Source organism: Bos mutus, chromosome 6 (genome assembly GCF_027580195.1).
Source record: "Bos mutus isolate GX-2022 chromosome 6, NWIPB_WYAK_1.1, whole genome shotgun sequence".
Taxonomy (NCBI): Eukaryota; Metazoa; Chordata; class Mammalia; order Artiodactyla; family Bovidae; genus Bos; species Bos mutus.
Window position 1 is genome coordinate 68,997,919 of NC_091622.1, and position 19,750 is coordinate 69,017,668.

At 44.2% G+C, this 19,750-nt stretch overlaps 1 protein-coding gene across 8 annotated transcripts in view; it reads right to left on the reverse strand.

Annotated features, from left to right (window-relative positions):
* The window catches only part of LNX1 (ligand of numb-protein X 1), a 187,325-nt gene that overhangs the window by 26,016 nt on the left and 141,559 nt on the right, over positions 1-19,750 (reverse strand). For all 8 annotated transcript variants that reach the window (XM_070372400.1, XM_070372394.1, XM_070372399.1 and 5 more), the window contains 4 exons: positions 11,157-11,395; positions 10,516-10,668; positions 3,925-4,127; positions 1,189-1,560 (listed from right to left, as the gene is read on the reverse strand). In XM_070372400.1, the coding sequence (XP_070228501.1) occupies positions 1,189-1,560; positions 3,925-4,127; positions 10,516-10,668; positions 11,157-11,395 (967 nt within the window). The remainder of the gene's footprint in view (positions 1-1,188; positions 1,561-3,924; positions 4,128-10,515; positions 10,669-11,156; positions 11,396-19,750) is intronic.

Sequence of the window (19,750 nt, forward strand, 5' to 3'; positions counted from 1 at the left end):
TATTTTGTAATAACCTGTAAGGGAAAAGAATCTGAAAAAGAATAGATTTTATACATATATAAAATATATTATATAGGTACGCATGCAGTCCATGGGGTCGTAAAGAGTTGGACACGATTGAGTGACTGAACTGAACATGTACATATATACATGTAAAACTGAATCATTTTGCTGTACACCTGAAACTAACACAACATTGTAAATCTACTATACTTCAATTTAAAAAGAAAACCAACAACAAAAACTCAAGGTCATCCAGCTGAAGTTAACAAGATGCATGCTGGGGCTTGGTGGCATCATGCCTGTCAGGAGCATGAACTAGTTTGAACCAATGTCAGGCTGTCATGAGCTCTATTTGCCTGAGTAATAATAATTTATATGCCTCTTTTACAGAGGGCTTCCTTAGGCTCATATTTGAATTCCCATGGGCTTTTGAAGGGGGCTGGACTTAGCCATGGAGAGGGGCTCAACTTTAGCCAATCCTACCGTGGTCTCTGGTCCACAGGATCACTGAAGGGCACATGGCCCAGCTTCTATGCGAATGTTCTCAGAGGGTATTTGTGTGACCCCAAGCCCTGGGTGTTCTTTGGAAGGAATGATGTTAAAGCTGAAACTCCAGCACTTTGGCCACCTCATGCAGGGAGTTGATTCATTGGAAAAGACTCTGATGCTGGGAGGGATTGGGGGCAGGAGGAGAAGGGGACGATAGAGGATGAGATGGCTGGAGGGCATCACCAACTCAATAAACGTGCGTTTGAGTGGACTCCAGGAGTTGGTGATGGACAGGGAGGCCTGGCGTGCTGCAATTCATGGGGTCGCAAAGAGTCGGACATGACTGAGCGACTGAACTGAACTGAACTGACCTGAACTGAAGGTCTGTGACTACCATACTGGGTACAAGGATGATGCAACCCTGCTGACCCTGAGTGATCTTAACCTGGTGAGGCTGCAACAGAGCCCAATGTGTCTACCTGCAGTCAGACTGGATGGCTAGCAAGAGAATGCCCATGACCCTGAGACATCATGTGCTGGAGCAATGTTCTTACCTGGCCCTTCACTCTTGACTCTTTGAAAAGGAGGCACTGTGCGTTACCGGGGATAGAGACAGGGTAGGTGGATCAAGTTGATGAGCATTCCTGCTCATGCTGGCAGTTTCTGACCAGGATCTTGTAAGCCTCTGTGACCTACCTGAATCAGATGAGCTGCGCTTTCTGGGCTGCCGTACCGAAGGTCATGCCCGTTGATGGCTAACACACGGTCATTCTCCTCCAGCTGGCCGTGTCTGTCTGCCACGCCACCGTCCAGCACGTTGAAAATAAACACCCCAGGTTCATCCATCTTGCGCACCAGTTTTATTCCAAGCTGTTCCTCCGGGCTGCTTTTGTTGAGGATCACGTGGAAACTGTCATCCCGGGGCCCGTAGGTATCCAGGGGCTGTCCGTCTGTCCTGCTCCGGAACTTCCGCTCCCGGAGCACGGTCAACCGCAGCACCTGGCATGGCTGCCGCATGAGGCGCAGGGCGTAGTTGTGCCGGACATTGCTGATGTCCATCCCGTTGACCTAGAGGAAGGCGACCTCGAATCTGGAGCCACTGAACCATCAGCTCCACCTGCCACGATCCTGCCTAAAAGGCCCTGCCTACAGACCCCCCAAGGCCCTTCCTAAAAGACCACCTGCTCTGTCCCCTTCTTCTCTGTCCAAATGCCCAAATACCCCATCTTTCAATAGGACTTGTAACCCAGCTTTCCTCCACTGTTACCTGCACACCTTTTCAACTCTCTGTCTCAGCAGACAGAATCTTTTCTCAGCCCTGTCCTTACATAGGCCCTCAAGTTTATTTAGACCGTCCTAACCCTCATTTCTGTTGCTTGCTAAACTTGTTTTTTGGCTGAGGGAGGAAGGAAAAGGAAGAAAAAGTGGGAGAAGGCCAAAGAAGAAAAGAAAATTTTTGATTAATGATTATGTTAAAGTGCTATTTAAATCAAAGTGAGAAAAAAAAATAAAAAAAATAAATCAAACTGAGTTGACATTTTCTTTCCAAACATCTCCAAATGAATTTTTCTCCCTAGGTAACCTGTAGTGGAATTTCTAGGCTTCATTGGTGTGTGTGTGTGTGTGTGACACAGAGAATGTATGTGTACATACATGTATTTGTGTTTTGGCAAGTGTGTGAACGTGTGTGACACATGTTCTCAACAAAAGAGAAAAAAATCTCTGTACTATTTCAAATGAACTGATGTAAATGGAAGCTTCTAGGCTCTTTTACTGAAAGGCTGGGTCCCTTTATTAAACTGCTCAAATGTCCTCCAGCTCGGCCCACTCATTTGTGCCTTACTAATAATCTATGGGACTGAGGCTGTGTGGGGCTTTCTGGTTTTAATTACTCTAGGCAGACCCAGCCTCAAGGCTTCGGCCCCCAGTGGTGGTCACTGCTTGGGAAGAAAATAATTTCACAGCAGCACTGCACTGTTCTTAAGGAAGGAGGCCCCACAGAAGAGAAACAACCTTCTTGAATTTCTATGGTTTGGGAAGATTTCTCGCACTTGGCAGCCAACTGTTAGAAGAGTCGCGGAGTGAGATTTTCCCGGGCCTGCCTGCGCGTGCAATTGCCCATCCTCTGCTGCATCTCCAGGGATGCACGGAGGCTCCTTCGCGCGTGGACAAGGCTCAGAACCTTTGTTCAAGCGCAGGTGAGCTCAAAGGCCTTGCTCTGCTCTGTCACCTTATCCCATGTCCAGCTTTCCCCATCACACCCAAGCCAAGAGAAAGTCAGGGTCGCCTGCTGAACAGTCCTGGCAGCTTTTTTGCTTGCAAGTGCCAGCTGAAGGCCACAAGAATCAAAATGTTTTCCTTATGCAACCCTCCCAGGCAGCATAGCTTCCATAGAACTGGAGGAAAGCCATATAGAGTGTTTCTAATTGCATGGCCAATCATCCCCTGAGGTTGACGGGCCCTGCCTCGTACTCCATCTTGGAGGCCAGTGGGAATATCAGTGTTTCTACAATAACTGCTTCAAATTCTTTCTCCTCTTATTCCAAAAAATAAGAAGTTCTTTGCCAGAGAAATAGCACATAATGTGTTAGGAGCTGGCCTGTCAGCAACCCAGAAAGGATAGGATGAAACTGTCATCTGAGGGTCAGACAGGAAATATATGACCAAGGGAGGGATTCTTCCTTATCACTTTTGGCACATGTTAGACTTCTGTCTGATGAACAACTCTTCCTTTGTCCTTTCTCTTCATCTGAAAATTCTTCCCGAGCATCCTTACCCTCGGCCAAGCCACAGAGGACAGTAATGCCTAAGGCGTTCTGTTCCACCACCTGTCTCCCCTGGAATGTCTGTGGGTTGGCTGAATAGCTTAGGGATTTTTTTTTCTTTGCTGAAGGGTCATTAAGCTATAGGAAATTTACTTTAGGGGAGTATGTGAATGTGAGTGATTAGATAAAATACAAAATGTTCCAGTAATCTGTTCTAAAAACAACTTAATATGCTACAGTTTTATATTGTTTGATGTTATTGTTACTTAAAGTAGGAGAAAGGGATAGGAGAGGAAGAATGAGGAGGGAGAAGAAGGAAAAGAAGACTGAAGAGGTAGAGAAAGTTAGGGGAGGGGGAAGACAGGAGAAGAGGAAGGAGGAGAACAGAGACAAAATGATATAGAGATAGTATTTATAGAGAGAGAGAAAGAGGTCAGAAGCACAAGACAGACAGAAGGGTTAGGGACCTACTGCAAATTACTAATCTTGTATGAAGAGTCATATCAACCTAATAACTATGGAAAGTGACTGTTCCACATTTATGTTAGTGTTTTACTTATTTGTCCAACCACTCACCCATCATAACCCTAACCCATGCAGCCAATGATTTGCTCAGAAGTGACTCTTATTAAGCCCATTATCATGGCTCCACAGCCATAGTTTCTACCTTTAGGATGATGTCTCCTGGCAGGAGCCGGCCATCTCTGGCTATCACCCCATCACGATAAATGTGCTGGACAATGATATGGACCAAAGGGGTTTCACTGCCTCCCACAAGCCTAATGGAGAGGTTTTCATTGGGATCCGTTCGATTGATCTTGATGCTGGTAATTTCACCATCTGGAATCAGGTGATACAACCTTGGAAAGACTAAAATGGCAAAGACAGTGTTTATTTAAGACACCCACCAACGGCCATTTCCAACCACTTCTCTTCTTGCCAGGCTTTTGGTTCCAGCCAAACTAAACTATTCATCATTCTTTGTACATGTTTTCCATCTTCCTGCCTCTGAGCCAGCATAAGTTTCTCTGCCTGGAATGTTTTCCATCCTAGGCCTAAACCCAATTTTTCCTTCAAGGCCTGCATGAAATGATCCCTTCCAATTAAATTCTGCCCTCCTCCCTCCTCCCCCACTCTCTCTCAACTTCCTATTTCCCACAAAGCTGTATTTCTCAGGGCACTGAGCCTTCTATTACTATTATTATTACTCATGGCCATTTCTTATACCCACCATTGGACTCTAAGATCCTTGTTTCTTAGGTCTGTGCACAGACCTCTGTACACAGGAGACTTTGTCCCATGTTTATTGAGTAAAGAGGAATGAATGAACAGTCATTATGGAATGAACCACAGTTTGCTCACTTACTTACCGAGGCGAAAAAACAGAACAAACCTGTTCTGCTCTTTCTGATTATTTTGAAGGTTTCCTCCTGGGAGGCCCTGTCTTTCAGTCTCACTGAAAAGCAGGCTCTCTCCCCACCCCTGCTGTCAGGGAAGGGAAGTCAAACGGCCTAATTCACAATCAGGAACCCCCCGGGCCCAGCTGGTGGTGTCAAGGCGTTCGTCCCTGATCCGCTTGCATTGCTGAATTCAGAGCCAGAAGGAGATTCAGAGATCTAGGCTGGGGTTTCCAAACCTTACATTTTCAGTGAGGACCCTTACCCTGGGAAGTCTTTCACAGGTTACCCTGCCCCCATCCCCTGAGCCCACACACAGAAGATCATTTCAGGCTGTGCAGTTTGACAACCATCAGTTCAGTTCAGTCCAGTCGCTCAGTCGTGTCTGACTCTTTGCGACCCCATGAACTGCAGCACACCAGGCCTCCCTGTCCATCACCAACTCCCGGAGTCCACCCAAACCCATGTCCATTGAGTCAGTGATGCCATCCAACTATCTCATCCTCTGTCGTCTCCTTTTCCTTCTGCCCTCAATCTTTCCCAGCATCAGGGTCTTTTCCAATGAGTCAGCTCTCTGCATCAGGTGGCCAAAGTATTGGAATTTCAGCTTCAACATCAGTCCTTCCAATGAACACCCAAGACTGATCTCCTTTAGGATGGACTGGCTGGATCTCCTCTCAGTCCAAGGGACTCTCAAGAGTATTCTTCAACACCACAGTTCAAAAGCATCAATTCTTCAGTGCTCAGCTTTCTTTATAGTCCAACTCTCACATCCATACATGACCACTGGAAAAACCATAGCCTTGACTAGACAGAACTTTGTTGACAAAGTAATGTCTCTGCTTTTTAATATGCTGTCTAAGTTGGTCATAACTTTCCTTCCAAGAAGTGTCTTTTAATTTCATGGCTGCAATCACCATCTGCAGTGATTTTGGAGCCCCCCAAAATAAAGTCAGCCACAGTCAAGCCTTTATTTCACAAGTGAGGATGCGTGAGCTGGGAGAACGGAAGTGACATGAACGGCTAGAGGTGGTAGTTCAGTGGTGGCCCCCAGAACCGGGTCAGAACCTGGGGCTCTTGTTAGGCTCCCTCCTTCACAGCTGGCAACAGGCCCACAGGGGACTTGCTCTATAGACACACACTCTATTGAGCCAGCAGTACCAACTGGCGTGGTTCTCCACCTCGGTGGAATAGAAGGGTACAGGCAACACCAGCTGGCCACATAACACCTAGCATGGCAGGAGCCGAAGCTCTTCACCAGATGCTGGAGGCTCGAGTCTGGACATTGAAGATGGGGTTACTTTTGTCTCCTGTAGCTGCTGACAGCAGCCGTTGCCCTAAAATTCTCCCTTAATTATATCACTGGGAAAGATCAAAACTGCAGGCCTGGTTCTACATAAAACACTCTTTGTGACTATTTTCAAAACCCATGACCTTAGTCCATTTTCCCTAATGAACTCCAAGTTCATTAACAAGTACTCAACTCTCTAGGAATGATACAGAAAGAATTAAAATTATTTCTAAGTATTATAGAACATGATAAACAAAGAAATTTAGTGGCCAGAGGAAGCCAGAGACATTGTCAATATGGGCCCTTGACTGCCGTCGGGATTTGATTTAATGTAAGCAATTGGGCTTTGTTGTAAGGCTGTGGGCAGCAGTCTTCATCTGTCAGCTCCTGGTGCTAACAGTGCTTGAGTGATCAAGTTCAATTAATGTTTAAACTGCTTTGATTACCTTAAGTAGGCGCTATCCACAAGTATTTGTTGGAACAGGCCTGGTGACAAGGGAATGGAAGTTCTTTAAAAAAATCATTTTGAGCTAAGAAAGATTTGGAAATAATCATCAAAGCTGCTGATTTTTGCTCTTCTCCCCCTCCCTTTCTATGCTTTCTCCCAACAGAGTTACAAAAACCATGCCCCCAAATCTAAACCAGTCAAGGCTGTTTGTTTTGATAGTCTGAAAGGACATACTCAGTCACAGCTGAAAATGTTAATTACAGCCACGATAATGAGACCTTCAAGAGTTAATGAAATTTTTAATTCCCACTTGGTGCTGGTCTGAAAAGAAACAGTTGTCCAATATTTTGTCCTTGCTTAAGAACCAAGAAATATAGTATCATTTACCAAGTGTTTATTATATGCTGACCATTCAGCTAAGCAATTTGCATGATATTTTTGTTTGTTTAGTCCTCACAATAGATCAAGATTGGAACTAGGTTATTTTTATCCCTGTTTTTTTAGCTAAAGCTTAGAGGAGTCAAGTAAACCATCCAAGTCATATGGCTGATAAATATTAAAGCCAATCTCTTTACTGATATGAAAAGGATGGCCAAACCATGGAAGTTCACCACACTAACCATGGGTTACTGAAGAGAGACTCTAAGGTCATTTTTGAAATCTCTGTTACTTCACAAATCCTGTACCAGCCTCACTGAGTCTTAATCCCTCCCCCATTGTGAAGTAATAGGTCCTGGAGCAGAAAAGGAAATTTCATTCTCTCCCATGCAAAGCCCCTGTACACATAATGTAGCTGCAATCTTCACCTTCATGAAATAAATTTTCGATTCTGCTATAACTTGATGCAAAAGCATTCAGGTGTGTTCACTGCCCCCAAGTCAAGACTCCTAAATGGCCTCCAGGACTCTTCTAATCCGGCTTTAACCTCATCTTCCCCCACTTCCCAACACACAGTCAAGATCCCAGTGCCCATCCAGGTCATAAGTGTCTCTTACACGGACTACACTGTCCCATTGGGAAGTGGTGTGTCTCTCCTCGTGGCCCCCATTTTCATTTATTTATATCTCACTCTTCATGGTATTTTCTTTTCTTTTAGTCTTGAATGAACCCCTTGGAGCCAGGAACTAGATTTTATAATCTTTATATAAAAGTCCTCTGTGTGTCCTAAGTTGCTTCAATTGTGTCCGACTCTTTGTGAACCTATGGACTGTAGCCTGCCAGGCACCTCTGTCCATGGGATTCCCTAGGCAACAATACCAGAGTGGGTTGCCATTTCCTTCTCCAGGGGATCTTCCTGACCTAGGGACTGAAGCTGTATTTCCTGTGTCGCTTGCATTGGCAGGCAGTTTCTTATATAAAATCACTAAGCCTAAATATATAAACAGCTCATGTAATTCTATCAAAAAAACCAAATAACCTGCTTTAAAAAGGGGAAAAGATACAAATGGTATTTTTTTCAAGAAGACATACAGCTGGCCAACAGGCATATGAAAAGATGCTCAACATTGTTAATCACCTCACACCTGTCCAAATGGCTATCATCAAAAATTCTTCAAATAACAAATGTTGGTGAGGATGAAGAGAAAAGGGAACAGTTGGTGGGAATGTAAACTGATGCAGCCACTATAGAAAACAGTATGGAGGCTTTCAAACAACTACAAATAGAACTATCATATGATCCAGCAATTCCATGTCTGGGTATACATCCAAAGAAAACAGGAACATTAATCTGAAAAGATACATGGACTCCAATGTTCATAACCAAGAGGTGGAAGCAACCTAAGTGTCCATCAACATTGGACACTTGATGTCCAATGGACACTTGATGTCCGTTCATCAAGATGAATAAAGAAGATGTGGTATGTATACAGTGGAATACTACTCAGCCATAAACAAGAATGAACTTCTCTGAGCATTTTATGCTAAGTAAAATAAGTCAGATAGAAAAATACAAATACTTTATGTTATCACTTCTGTGTGGAATCTAGAAAATAAAAACAAATGAAAAAACAGATTCACATATATAGAGATCAAACTAGTAGGTACCCAGTGGGGAGAGGGAAAGGGAGAGGGACACAACAGGGGAAAAGGTATAAACTGCTTATGCAAAATAATAAAGCTATAAGGAAATATTGTACAGCACAGTGAATAGAGCCACTATTTTATAATAACTTTAAATGGAGTATAATCTATAAAAATAATGACTCTCTATGTTGTACATCTGAAACTAATACGATATTGTAAATCAATTATACTTCAATTTTAAAAAAGCACAAAGCTTAGGCCAATGTCCTACACATAGTAATCTCTTATTTTTAAAAGTTTCTGCATTAACATGCAAATCAGTCTTATTCAGGCAAGAGAACACTTTATGTGGAATGGAATTAAGGAGCCTTTAATAAGGGGGAAGACTGGCAGAAAGGAAGTTATGATCCTTTTATTCATTGCAGAAACATTAGGTGAAAACTATTATGTACTAGATACTGTGCTTGGCCTTGAGAACACAAAGACTTACCCCTGCCCCACTGGTAGAGTTACAATAAAAGGTGACATTGCTATAACAGAGATACAGGTGCTTTGAGAACACAAAGGAGAGAGGACTGGGGGAGTCAAGGAGGGCTCCCAGGAGGAGGCAAAGCCTAAAGAGAAATTAGGATGCCAGCTGATGGCAAGTGAGAGTGCAGTTGGACAACAACATGGAAGTGAGAGAAAGACACAGTATTTAGACGATGGCGGTGAGAGTAGTGAGAGCGTGTAGTATATGTTCAGGGTGAGAGAGGTAAGAAGGGGGCTTACACAACTGCTCAAAGTTCTCTGAGAGCACGATAAAGACAGAGGTTTGGGGTTTACCCCCCAACCTCGAGGGGGCTTCCCTGGTGGCTCAGACGGAAAAGAATCTGCCTGCAATGCAGGAGACCTGGGTTCGATCCCTGGATTGGGAAGATCCCATAGAGAAGGGAATGGCAACCCACTCCAGTATTCCTGCCTGGAGAATTCCATGGACAGAGGAGCCTGGTGGGCTACAATCTATGGGGTCTCAAAGAGTCCGACATGACTGAGCAACTAACACTTTCACTTTCTTTCACTCCCCAACCTTGAAGGAGCAGAGGGCACTTTAATCCAGTGAGTAAACGAATGGGCTCTGGAGCCAGTGGACACCCCAGGACTGCCATTTTCCAGCTGAGTGACTTCGGGCTAGTTACCCAGTCTCTCTAAACCTTGGTTTCTTCTGTAAACTGAGAATCACAATCCCCATCTCTTATCATTGCGACCTGAGCACTACCTGGCACCCAGGAAAGCTCAAAAGAATTCTTTTAGTTATTATTATGACTGCTGTGAAGTTCTAATGTAAGATGAAAATAAAAGAACAGGACAGTGTTTTCTCAGCTCCATTTATATTGAAAAAAAGACACAGAATCTAAGATCCAGAAACTTTCTTTGTGTGAATTTTAGAGCCACATTACTCGGATTCCAAATTCAGAAGGGGCAAACTAAATAATTGCCTGGTACCTCAGTTTCCTCATCTATAAAACAGGGATGATAATTGTAGCTCCCTCATAGAGTTGTTGAGGAGTACATGAATTAATACATAGAAAACCCTCACAATCACACATCACACAAGGTGGTGATAAAAATAAATACTCATATAGCATTTCCTATGTGCCAGGCACTGTTCTAACTGCTCTTCACTTAACTACATTATTCTTTATATTCTGAAGGTAAGGGTTCCGAAATCTTTTCCTTCAATCTGTGTAAAAAGAGAACAATGGGGACTTTCCTAATGGTCTAGTCATTGGGAATCTGCCTTCCAATGCAGGGGATATGGGTTTGAGCCCTGGTTCGGGAACTAAGATCCCATGTGTGGTGGAGTAACTAAGCCCATGCCGAACTAGAGAAGCCAGTGAGCTGCAACAAGTACTCAATGTAGCCAGAAAAAAAAAAAGGGAAAAGTAATTTTTGCCTTTGGTTACTTTTATAAGAAGTAGGGTGATCTAGGTAAAAAATATTTATGCTCTTAGGAAGAGAGGTATTGTAGAAAGTGAGGGCTAGTCCCGTTGTCATCACCCCTGGAGTCATTCTGGAAGCCCAGGCCACACCCAGCCTCACGGGGGAGCAACTTACCATCAAGGACAGTGGTATTTTCAGAATCCTCTCGTCCCTGGTCAGCTTGGCTGACAACGGTACTTCCACTCTTTGTCCTTCGAAGAACACTCAAGGCTTGGTTTATTTTTTTAAAGGATCTGCTTCTGATGGTGGATCGCTCAAAGGGCCGTGCTGAAGACAAGAGAGAAGAAGGTCTCTTTTATGGACACGGCCAGTAAGACACACAATGGGACGCAAACGGTGATTACTTCGAGGTGGTGGGATGATACAATTTGCTTATCTGTATGTTCTCAGTTTCTACAATGAAATATGGACGGTTTATTTAAAATCTGCTTGTCTTTTTTTCCTAGGCTGGATGGAATATAACAGCACTTTTCTCGGGTTTCCTGGGCGGGAAGGTATGGACACTGCGGGAGTGATGAATCACTAGGTCTAACTTCAACTCCTTTCACCAAGTCAGATTACACACGTTTCTAATGATCTCAAGTCCTCGTGGTTTCATTTCACTTTGGAGAACTGGACGTTGGGTTGTGGCCAAAACTACCAGAACAATTTCCTCTTAAACAAAACATTTCTAGGACTTTCCACAGTGACCGTTTCACAGAGGGCAGTCCCAAGGCAGAGAAGCCCATTCCCGGACAACCACCTATTTGACTCACCCCTTGTTCGGTTGCTCCGGCCAGAGTCCAGGGGGCTATTTGGCTGACCATCCTCTGCTGTGGACACGTAGGCAGGGTTGTCTAGGCCAGGCTCATCTGTCATTAAGGAGACGGTGGGAACTGTGGAAATCTCTGGGGATAGTGATGTTGCTGTGAGGCTGGTGCTGCCATCTGGACAGCCATCCTGAGAGCGCCTCTTCCTGTCTTTAGTGAGGCCGTAGTGGGAGGCACCTTTGCAGCTGTAAGAAAGCCAGAAGGAGGTCAGAGAAGGCTTTGCACATCGCTCAGCTGGAGCTCTTCCAGTGCACGTGCTTGCTGCCCTCGGAAATTGATTTGCTTGCCCCTGGTTCCCCTCTCTTTTCACATGGAGGTAAGTCAATATACACTTGCCAATCAAATGAATGAATGACTTGAGAGAACAGCTTTTAAAATTTGTTTATTGCATTTTATTAAAACACTCTCTATCCTGGTGCCTGAAATGCAAACTGTGAGAGTTGCCATGGGGTCACAAAGACTAGGGCTTGAGGCTGGCAATCTTCAACTATTTGAATGTGGTAATTCCTTCTTGCTGGTGTTTATCTTGACCATGAAAACCCTTAGTCACCCTCTCAGTCCTTTCTTTGGGGTTTAGTTTCCCAAACCACTGAACATAAATACAAAACTCCTCCCAGATTCCATATTTAACTGTCCATGGAAATAGAATCGCCCGCATTACAAAGCCACAGGAGTTTGCTCAGCACCATGGTTCTCTGGAGGCTGGCTTGCTGGCTTCCAGTCCCCTGCCTTGGGGCTGGTCTCAGAGTGGCCAGGACCTCTGAGGGACTAGGGACTAGGGGCTCCCATGCACTAAAAATGTGCTTGTCTCCTAACATTGGGAGAGTAAAACAACATTCAGTCTTTAAAAAGAATAGGTCTATATCCATTCACCCTCCACGTTAAAGAACAAGCCTAAGAGCCGGGAGACCAAGGTTTGAGTTATCTAAGTCCATATTTATTAGGCAAGTCATCTCAGCTCTTAGGTAGGTTTCCATCAGAAAATGCTGATGATTTCACTCTTTCATTGCTGTGGTGAGGATGTAGCCATAGACAGCCACACCAGCTTCCCAGTGGCTGCTGCTAAGTCACTTCAGTCACATTCGACTCTGTGCAACCCCATAGATGGCAGCCCACCAGGCTCCCCCGTCCCTGGGATTCTCCAGGCAAGAACACTGGAGTGGGTTGCCATTTCCTTCTCCAGTGCATAAAAGTGAAAAGTGAAAGTGAAGTCACTCAGTCGTGTCCGACTCTTCGTGACCGCATGGACTGCAGCCCACCAGGCTCCTCCGTCCATGGGATTTTCCAGGCAAGAGTACTGGAGTGGGGTGCCATTGCCTTCTCCAGTGGTATGAAGGCAGAAATTGAATGGGCGAGTCCCTTTAAGAAGCAGCTATTTGCATATAATGGATGTTAATTTCTAAATTATTTTCAACTCATTACAGAAAACTGGATATGGTTGAGCTATTTTAGATAACACTTTGAGAGCCTATTTGGAGTGATGTTTCTGGATAGAATCAAAAGCAGCCTGCAGTTGATGCGCCCATGATTGATACGGCCTGAGAGAACCATAGAGCTGGTGGATAGAAGGGCCTCTGTCTGGATGGAAATCTTTGCTCTGAAATTTGCCTAGCTGTGTCATCTGGCAAAATTTGTTAATGTGCACATACATCTTGGGTTGCTGTGAAGTCTGCTAGATATTAGGTCTTGGCAAGAGTTTAGTATCTTGCCAGATATATGGAAAATTCTCAACAGATTGTAGCCACTTCCATAATTGAACCATCTAAGTTGCCTGTTTTATCACATTAACTTCTTTGAGATTAGGGTGCATGGGGGATGGATGGGGTCCCAAAACTTCAGTTGCCAAGCTGCAGTCATGATGCAAATGCCATTGTCCGAGCATGGCAAACGTGGTCAAAGGTGTCCAGCTTATCCCTTCCATTGAGTTGCATCCACTCTTGGTACTAGGCCAAGTTTAAATGCTGTTCATTGTCTTAGAAAAGGTTACATTACAATTAAGCATTGAAATGAAAAGTAACTGTATAAATAGAAACTCTCAAAAACAGAGCGGTGTCGTGTAAATTTGACATTGGCGAAGTAAATATTTGTCATTAGAAGGACAGCAATTTCCGATTTTCTTGTGAAGAGACAAGCAGACACTTTATTTGCTTAGAAAGAAAGATACCACCAAGGAGATGAAAAGTGGTGTCACATTTTGCTACTAAAATCATCCAAAAGAATGGGCCTCTTTCATGCCAAACAATACAACTAGAGGGCAGGAGAGGTCTGAATGGAATTTGTCTGAATGGATTTTGAAGTCTGATCTAACCAACTCATGCATTGCAAGGATATCTTTAACAGTGTTTTGGAATGATTTAACCAGTGACAGTTTTTAAAATTTTCTTGTTGGTACATAAAACATGATGCTTCTTATAATCAATGATGATGATTTTGTGTGGTTTTAATATGAGTAGAAAAGGACTCTGATTATACAACCCTACCTACATCTTTATCTTACAAAAGATGAAATGGGCCTCTAGCTTCTCATACTAGTCTTTCCCTCCCTTAAAGAGTATAAGCTTCTTGCTTGAACTGGTGAGATTTTACTGTTCTGATGAGCTACTTTGGCTTTGAATCGTTCTGCTTAAAAATAGCAAAGTGGTTGATATGAGAAGCTCAAAAATTGGAAGAAACATTGTGTGATGGAAAAAATAAAAGCCAGCATGCAGTTGAGCAGCTCCAAAGTCATAAACACACGAGCGGAACACTTCTCTGTAAGCCAGCAGTCTCAGACTAGCAACACATGGGAAGGAAGTTCCTAGGCTATTTTGTTGGACTAGAAACAGGCTTTCTTTTCTTGGGGCAGCAATGCTCTTCACCATGTGCCCTGCCAGAGCAGGAAATGAATCTTCCAATTGGACAAATGACCAGTGAAGGCACAAGCCATGGCCTTCTGAGGGGATGGAGCACATCCCAGTGGAAAAAAGTAGCATCTTGTGCTGCTGCCACATCTGTGAGGAAGGGTAAGGTATTTAAAGATCTCTGATGCCAAGACCATGCCATTAAGAAACCATTTCTGTTTCAGATCCTCGGGGTTCCAAAGACACATTTTAGTCCAGGAAAGGAAAACATCATAAAATGGCTAAGATCACTCCCCTCTGGCCTCGTACCTCAGCTATCCTTACGATAGCCAGGGAGAGTAGATTTAAACATTCAGACTCATAAGCTTTGTGTGAAAAAGGTTCTGCTAAAGTGACTAATACTTGTGTAATTTTGCTTGTTTCAGCTTCTTGGATGAGCTTGGATCTGAGGCACAGGGTGATCTATGAAGGTAGCAGCTTGTACTTACTAATTATCTCTTTTGTGTTGACTGATCCTGGGGCCTCTTGATTTACAGGCACAAGTGAGGGGAGGAGGGGGGAAGAGCTGATTAGCCTTGGCCAATACAGGAACATATGCTGAACCCTGGGTTGTGTTCAAAGCAAACAGGATTTATTCTCCCTTTAGTTATCCTGAGCATTAAGTACTCTCAGGTGGTGATGGGTGACAGCCATGAACTTGAAGGATGAACACAAGGAACGTGGTAAACCATTTTTCAACCACTTTGGATATGCCATCTGTTTAAAGTAGCTCTGAAGATCCGTTTTGTTAATAACAGAGTTGAGATCCTGAGCTCCTATATCAAAGTGAGCGGAGGCAAATCTGTCTTAATATAAAAATGCTGACACTGGGGGCATGTGCCACGGAATTTTTGTCTTTTCTGCAAGGGAAAGGCGAAAGTAAGAAGAGAAAATGAACCTCTTCTTGCAAAAATTCCTGAGTCCAAGCAGTGAGTTCACTGCTAATGGGGGTTGACTGGAAGCAGGTTGGACCCCTGGTGTACTTTACAGAGGTTCTGATGGGATCAGAGCTCAGCACAAGTTGGTTTGCAGGGGAGGGCTCCTTTCTGATGATAGAATAAAAGAGGTCCTTGAGAAATCAAGCCTCAATACACTCATTATAACAGTCTGGGTAACTATACCACCCCTCTTTGATGCTTCAACTTCCCTCACATTCTTTCTCAGTTCACTTCTGAATTAGGTAAACACTGAATCTGCCCCCAGATTGAGTTCATTAATTGCTCAGTCTGCTCATACTTTAAACCAGGGCTTGCAAACTCATACGCTAATCAGGCCGGGGGGGTGGGGGGAGAGGCAGGCGGTGGCCGTGGTGAGCAGTGCTGTTCCATTTCAAAAGTGCAGCGGGCAACCCTACAGACCTCCTGAGTGTTCCCTCAAGAACACCAGCCTAAGAGCAATTAGTCAAGAAATGGAAGTTGCCAGATTGGAAAGGAAAAGGGAAACTGTCACTGTTTGCAATGCCATATTATATATAGAAACCTTCAAAGACTCGAAAAACAAAACAAAACAAAATACCAAAAAACCTCGCTACAATTTTCCTGAACGAAAAAGCAAGAGTTCCAGAAAAACATCTACTTCTGCTTTATTGATCATGCCAAAGCCTTTGACTGTGTGGATCACAACAAACTGTGGAAAATTCTTCAAGAGATGGGAATACCAGACCACCTGACCTGCCTCTTGAGAAATCTGTTTGCAGGTCAGGAAGCAACAGTTAGAACTGGACATGGAACAACAGACTGGTTCCAAATCAGGAAATGAGTACATGAAGGCTGTATATTGTCACCCTGCTTACTTAACTTATATGCAGAGTACATAATGCTAAATGCTGGGCTGGATGAAGCACAAGCTGGAATCAAGACTGCTGGGAGAAATATCAATAACCTCAGATATGCAGATGATACCACACTTAGGGCAGAAAATGAAGAACTAAAGAGCCTCTTGATGAAAGTGAAAGAGGAGAGTGAAAAAGTTGGCTTAAAACTCAGCATTCAGAAAACTAAGATCATGGCATCCAGTCCCATCACTTCATGGCAAATAGATGGGGAAACAACGGAAACAGTGACAGACTTTAACTTTGGGGGCTCCAAAATCACTGCAGATGATGACCGCAGCCATGAAATTAAAAGACGTTTGCTTCTTTGAAGAAAAGTTATGACCAACTTAGACAGCATATTAAAAAGCAGAGACATTATTTTGCCAACAAAGGTCCATCTAGTCAAAGCTATGGTTTTTCCAGTAGTCAAGTATGGGTGTGAGAGTTGGACTATAAAGAAAGCTGAGCGTTGAAGAATTGATGCTTTTGAACTGTGGTGTTGGAGAAGACTCTTGAGAGTCCCTTGGACTGCAAGGGACCAACCAGTCTATCCTAAAGGAAATCAGTCCTGAATATTTATTGGAAGGACTAATGCTGAAGCTGAAACTCCAATACTTTGGCCACCTGAGGGGAAGAACTGACTCATTTGAAAAGACCCTGATGCTGGGAAAGATTGAGGCAGGAGGAGAAGGGGACGACAGAGGATGAGATGGTTGGATGGCATCACTGACTCAACGCACATGAGTTTGAGTAAGCTCTGGGAGTTGGTGATGGATAGGAAAGCCTGGTGTGCTGCAGTCCATGGGGTTGCAGAGAGTCGGACATGCCTGAGTGACTGAACTGAACTGATCTCTGAGCCGTGTTGATCATGGCCTCATGATAGGGTCTGGCAACCCAGAAAGGAGCTGAGAAGAGCTAACATCTACTGGACTACTGTGCACTGTACGTTACATTTCACAAATGTGGTCTTAGGCTCGGCTAAAACCCTGTTAAACCCTCGCAGTGCCTCCGGCTGTCAGGTCAGTTAAACCACCTCCACTCTGCAGATGAGGATATGAAAACTTGGATAAAGCTTTCTTCTCTTCTAGCTGTCAGAGTGAAGCTGGGGCTTATATCCAAGTTGTGGGGTCCATGCTTTCTCCCCTCCTGTGGCCTGGCCTCCAGCCTGGAGCTTACCCTACACTCCAGACTCCTGATGTGTAGTCAGATTCCTGACTGCTCATGCCACATTTTCACTCTCAATAGGCATCTGAAACCTAACACATCCAAACGCCCCAAGCTTCCCTGCCAAACCAGCTCTTCCCGCCTCCTCTCTGTTTTACCTTACATCCTTCTCAGAACCCAAACTCCTGAGTCAGCCCTGATTCCTTTCTTTTTCTCAACCCCACAAATATAATCGAGCCAGATTTATCCAGAATCCAAATGCTTTTCATCAATTCTACCACCATGGCCCTAGTCTGTGCTGCCATCATCAAAGCCTGGATTATTACAACAGGCTCCTGAGAGGTCTTTCTACTTCTACACTCATTCCCCTCCCCTGTTTATTCTCAACAGAGCAGCAGTGTCATCCCTTTAAAACAGCTCTCCATGCCACTAAAACACAAGGCCCTCAGAATAGCCCAGTGGGCCCTGTATTCTCTCTGTGTTACTTTTGTCCTCATCTCCATCTCCTGCTCATCCGGCCTCCTATTGGTTCTCACCCTTGCCCAGCACGCTCCTGCCTCCCGGACCTTGCATTTCTGTTCCTGCTCTCTGTCTGGAACACGTGCCCCCAGATTCCCGCCTGGTCTGCTCCCTCAGCCCCGTTGGGTCTGTGATTGAAGCCCACCTTCCCTGAGTGTCCTTTTTCAAGCAGCAGCTTTTTTCCTGGAACATTCTAACTCTTCTTATTTTTCTTCCCTACTTTTCTCTTTTCTGCTTATTTTGGAGTAAAAGTTCCAAAGTTGGGGGGAGAGGGAGTTTAGTTCCATAGTTAACCAATTGAACCAAACTTTGAAAACTTTATCCCTCTAGGATCAAAAGGGCTTCATCGTATCGGTTCTTGGGAAAGAGTGAGCTCAGGGATTTCCATGTCCCTCCTGGCTGACAGTCCAGACACACCAGCTCTGTGTCAGCTGCCTGGTGAGCTTTGGGCATGTCTGCTCCATGGAGCCCAAAGGGAACGGAGGGAAGAACAAAGCCTTGCCCACCTGGTGACTTTCAGGAAGTCCACATGGTCAGTAGATTTCCTCAGGCAGGCACTTGGCAAATGTGTTGAATTAGACTTAAGTCTCCCTTTGGGTGTTCTATTGAAATTACCCGACTGGGGATTGATGATCCACCCACACGGTCCTGCTAACATGTAATTGTGGTTGGTTGTGATGCCTCTGCCAGGCTGCCTTTTCCCCTCAGAGCAAACTCATGATTTCCCTGCGCTCTAATGTGAGATGAGAAGTGAGAAGGAAGAGGAAAAAGTGAGATTTTTAACATTCTTTCTTTCACATACTTCCCTGGTAACTCTAATAGGACTCTATTGGATCTGGGTTTTAAAACCATTCTGTACATAGGAGGAATAAACAGTTGCCATATACCTTCTTTTGGTTGGTTATGCTGCTACAATGGGATGAGTGATTTTGAATACTAATACTTTGTTTTTTCATTCAGTGGGCACTTATGGAGGACCTTCTGAAAAAGAGGGCAGAGCAATGTGGAAAAAGCTCAGGCTTTCATGTTTAAAACATCGCCAGTCCAGGTCCGATGCACGATACTGGATGCTTGGGGCTGGTGCACTGGGACAACCCAGAGGGATGGTATGGGGAGGGAGGAGGGAGGAGGGTTCAGGATGGGGAATACATGTATACCTGTGGCAGATTCATTTTGATATATGGCAAAACCAATACAATATTGTAAAGTTAAAGAAAAAAAATAAACTCAAAACTGAAAAAAAAACATATTAAACAATACACTTGTAATTATGTCTTTGGAGACTACTACTACTAAAAAAGAAAAAAAAAAATCTGGGTATGAATCCTAGGTCTGCATCACCAGCTCTGTGACTGTGGACAAGTTCCGTGACTTCGTTCAGCCTTTCCCAGATGTTGGTAAAGAATTTGCCTACAATGCAGGAGACCCAGGTTTGAATGCTGGGTTGGGAAGATCCTCTGGAGAAGGGAATGGCAACCCACTCCAGTATTCTTGCCTGGAGAATTCCATGGAAAGATGAGCCTGGTGGGCTATAGTCCATGGGGTCGCAAAGAGTCAGACACAACTGACTGACTAACACTTTCATTTTTCACTTTCCCAGATGTGAAATGGGCTCAGTGTTTATTTATAGTAAGATTTACAGATCCATGCCAAGCCCCTAACAGTGCCTGGACTATACTAGCAATTCAATAAGCAGTAATCAGCATGATTATTGTATGTCAAGCATAATGTTAGGTCCTATGGTTGCAAAGAAACATATTATACAGTATATGCCTGCGAGGAGACTGGTATGAAAACAGAAAACTGCCAGGTTATCAGAGAGAGATGGAGGTACGAGCCAAGCGTTGGAAGAATTCAGAGAAGGGGGCCACTCACTCTCTGCGGGTAGCTCATTATCAAGGGGTAATCAGGGAAGGTGTCCCAGAAGAGGTGATATCTGAGCTGAGTCTAGGAAAGTGAGTGACATTGTGATGGAAGACTAGGTGTGAACACCACATTTAAAGACCCCAAGGATGCAAGTGCATGGCTTATTACTGTGTTTGGTGCAGATCTTATCCCTTGAGACATTGATGGAGAAAAACAGAACTGAAGTGAGGCCAAAGAGGAAGACAAATGCTGGCAGTGGTGTTGAGGAGAAAAGCCCAGGGTACTTGACTACTCGTTTG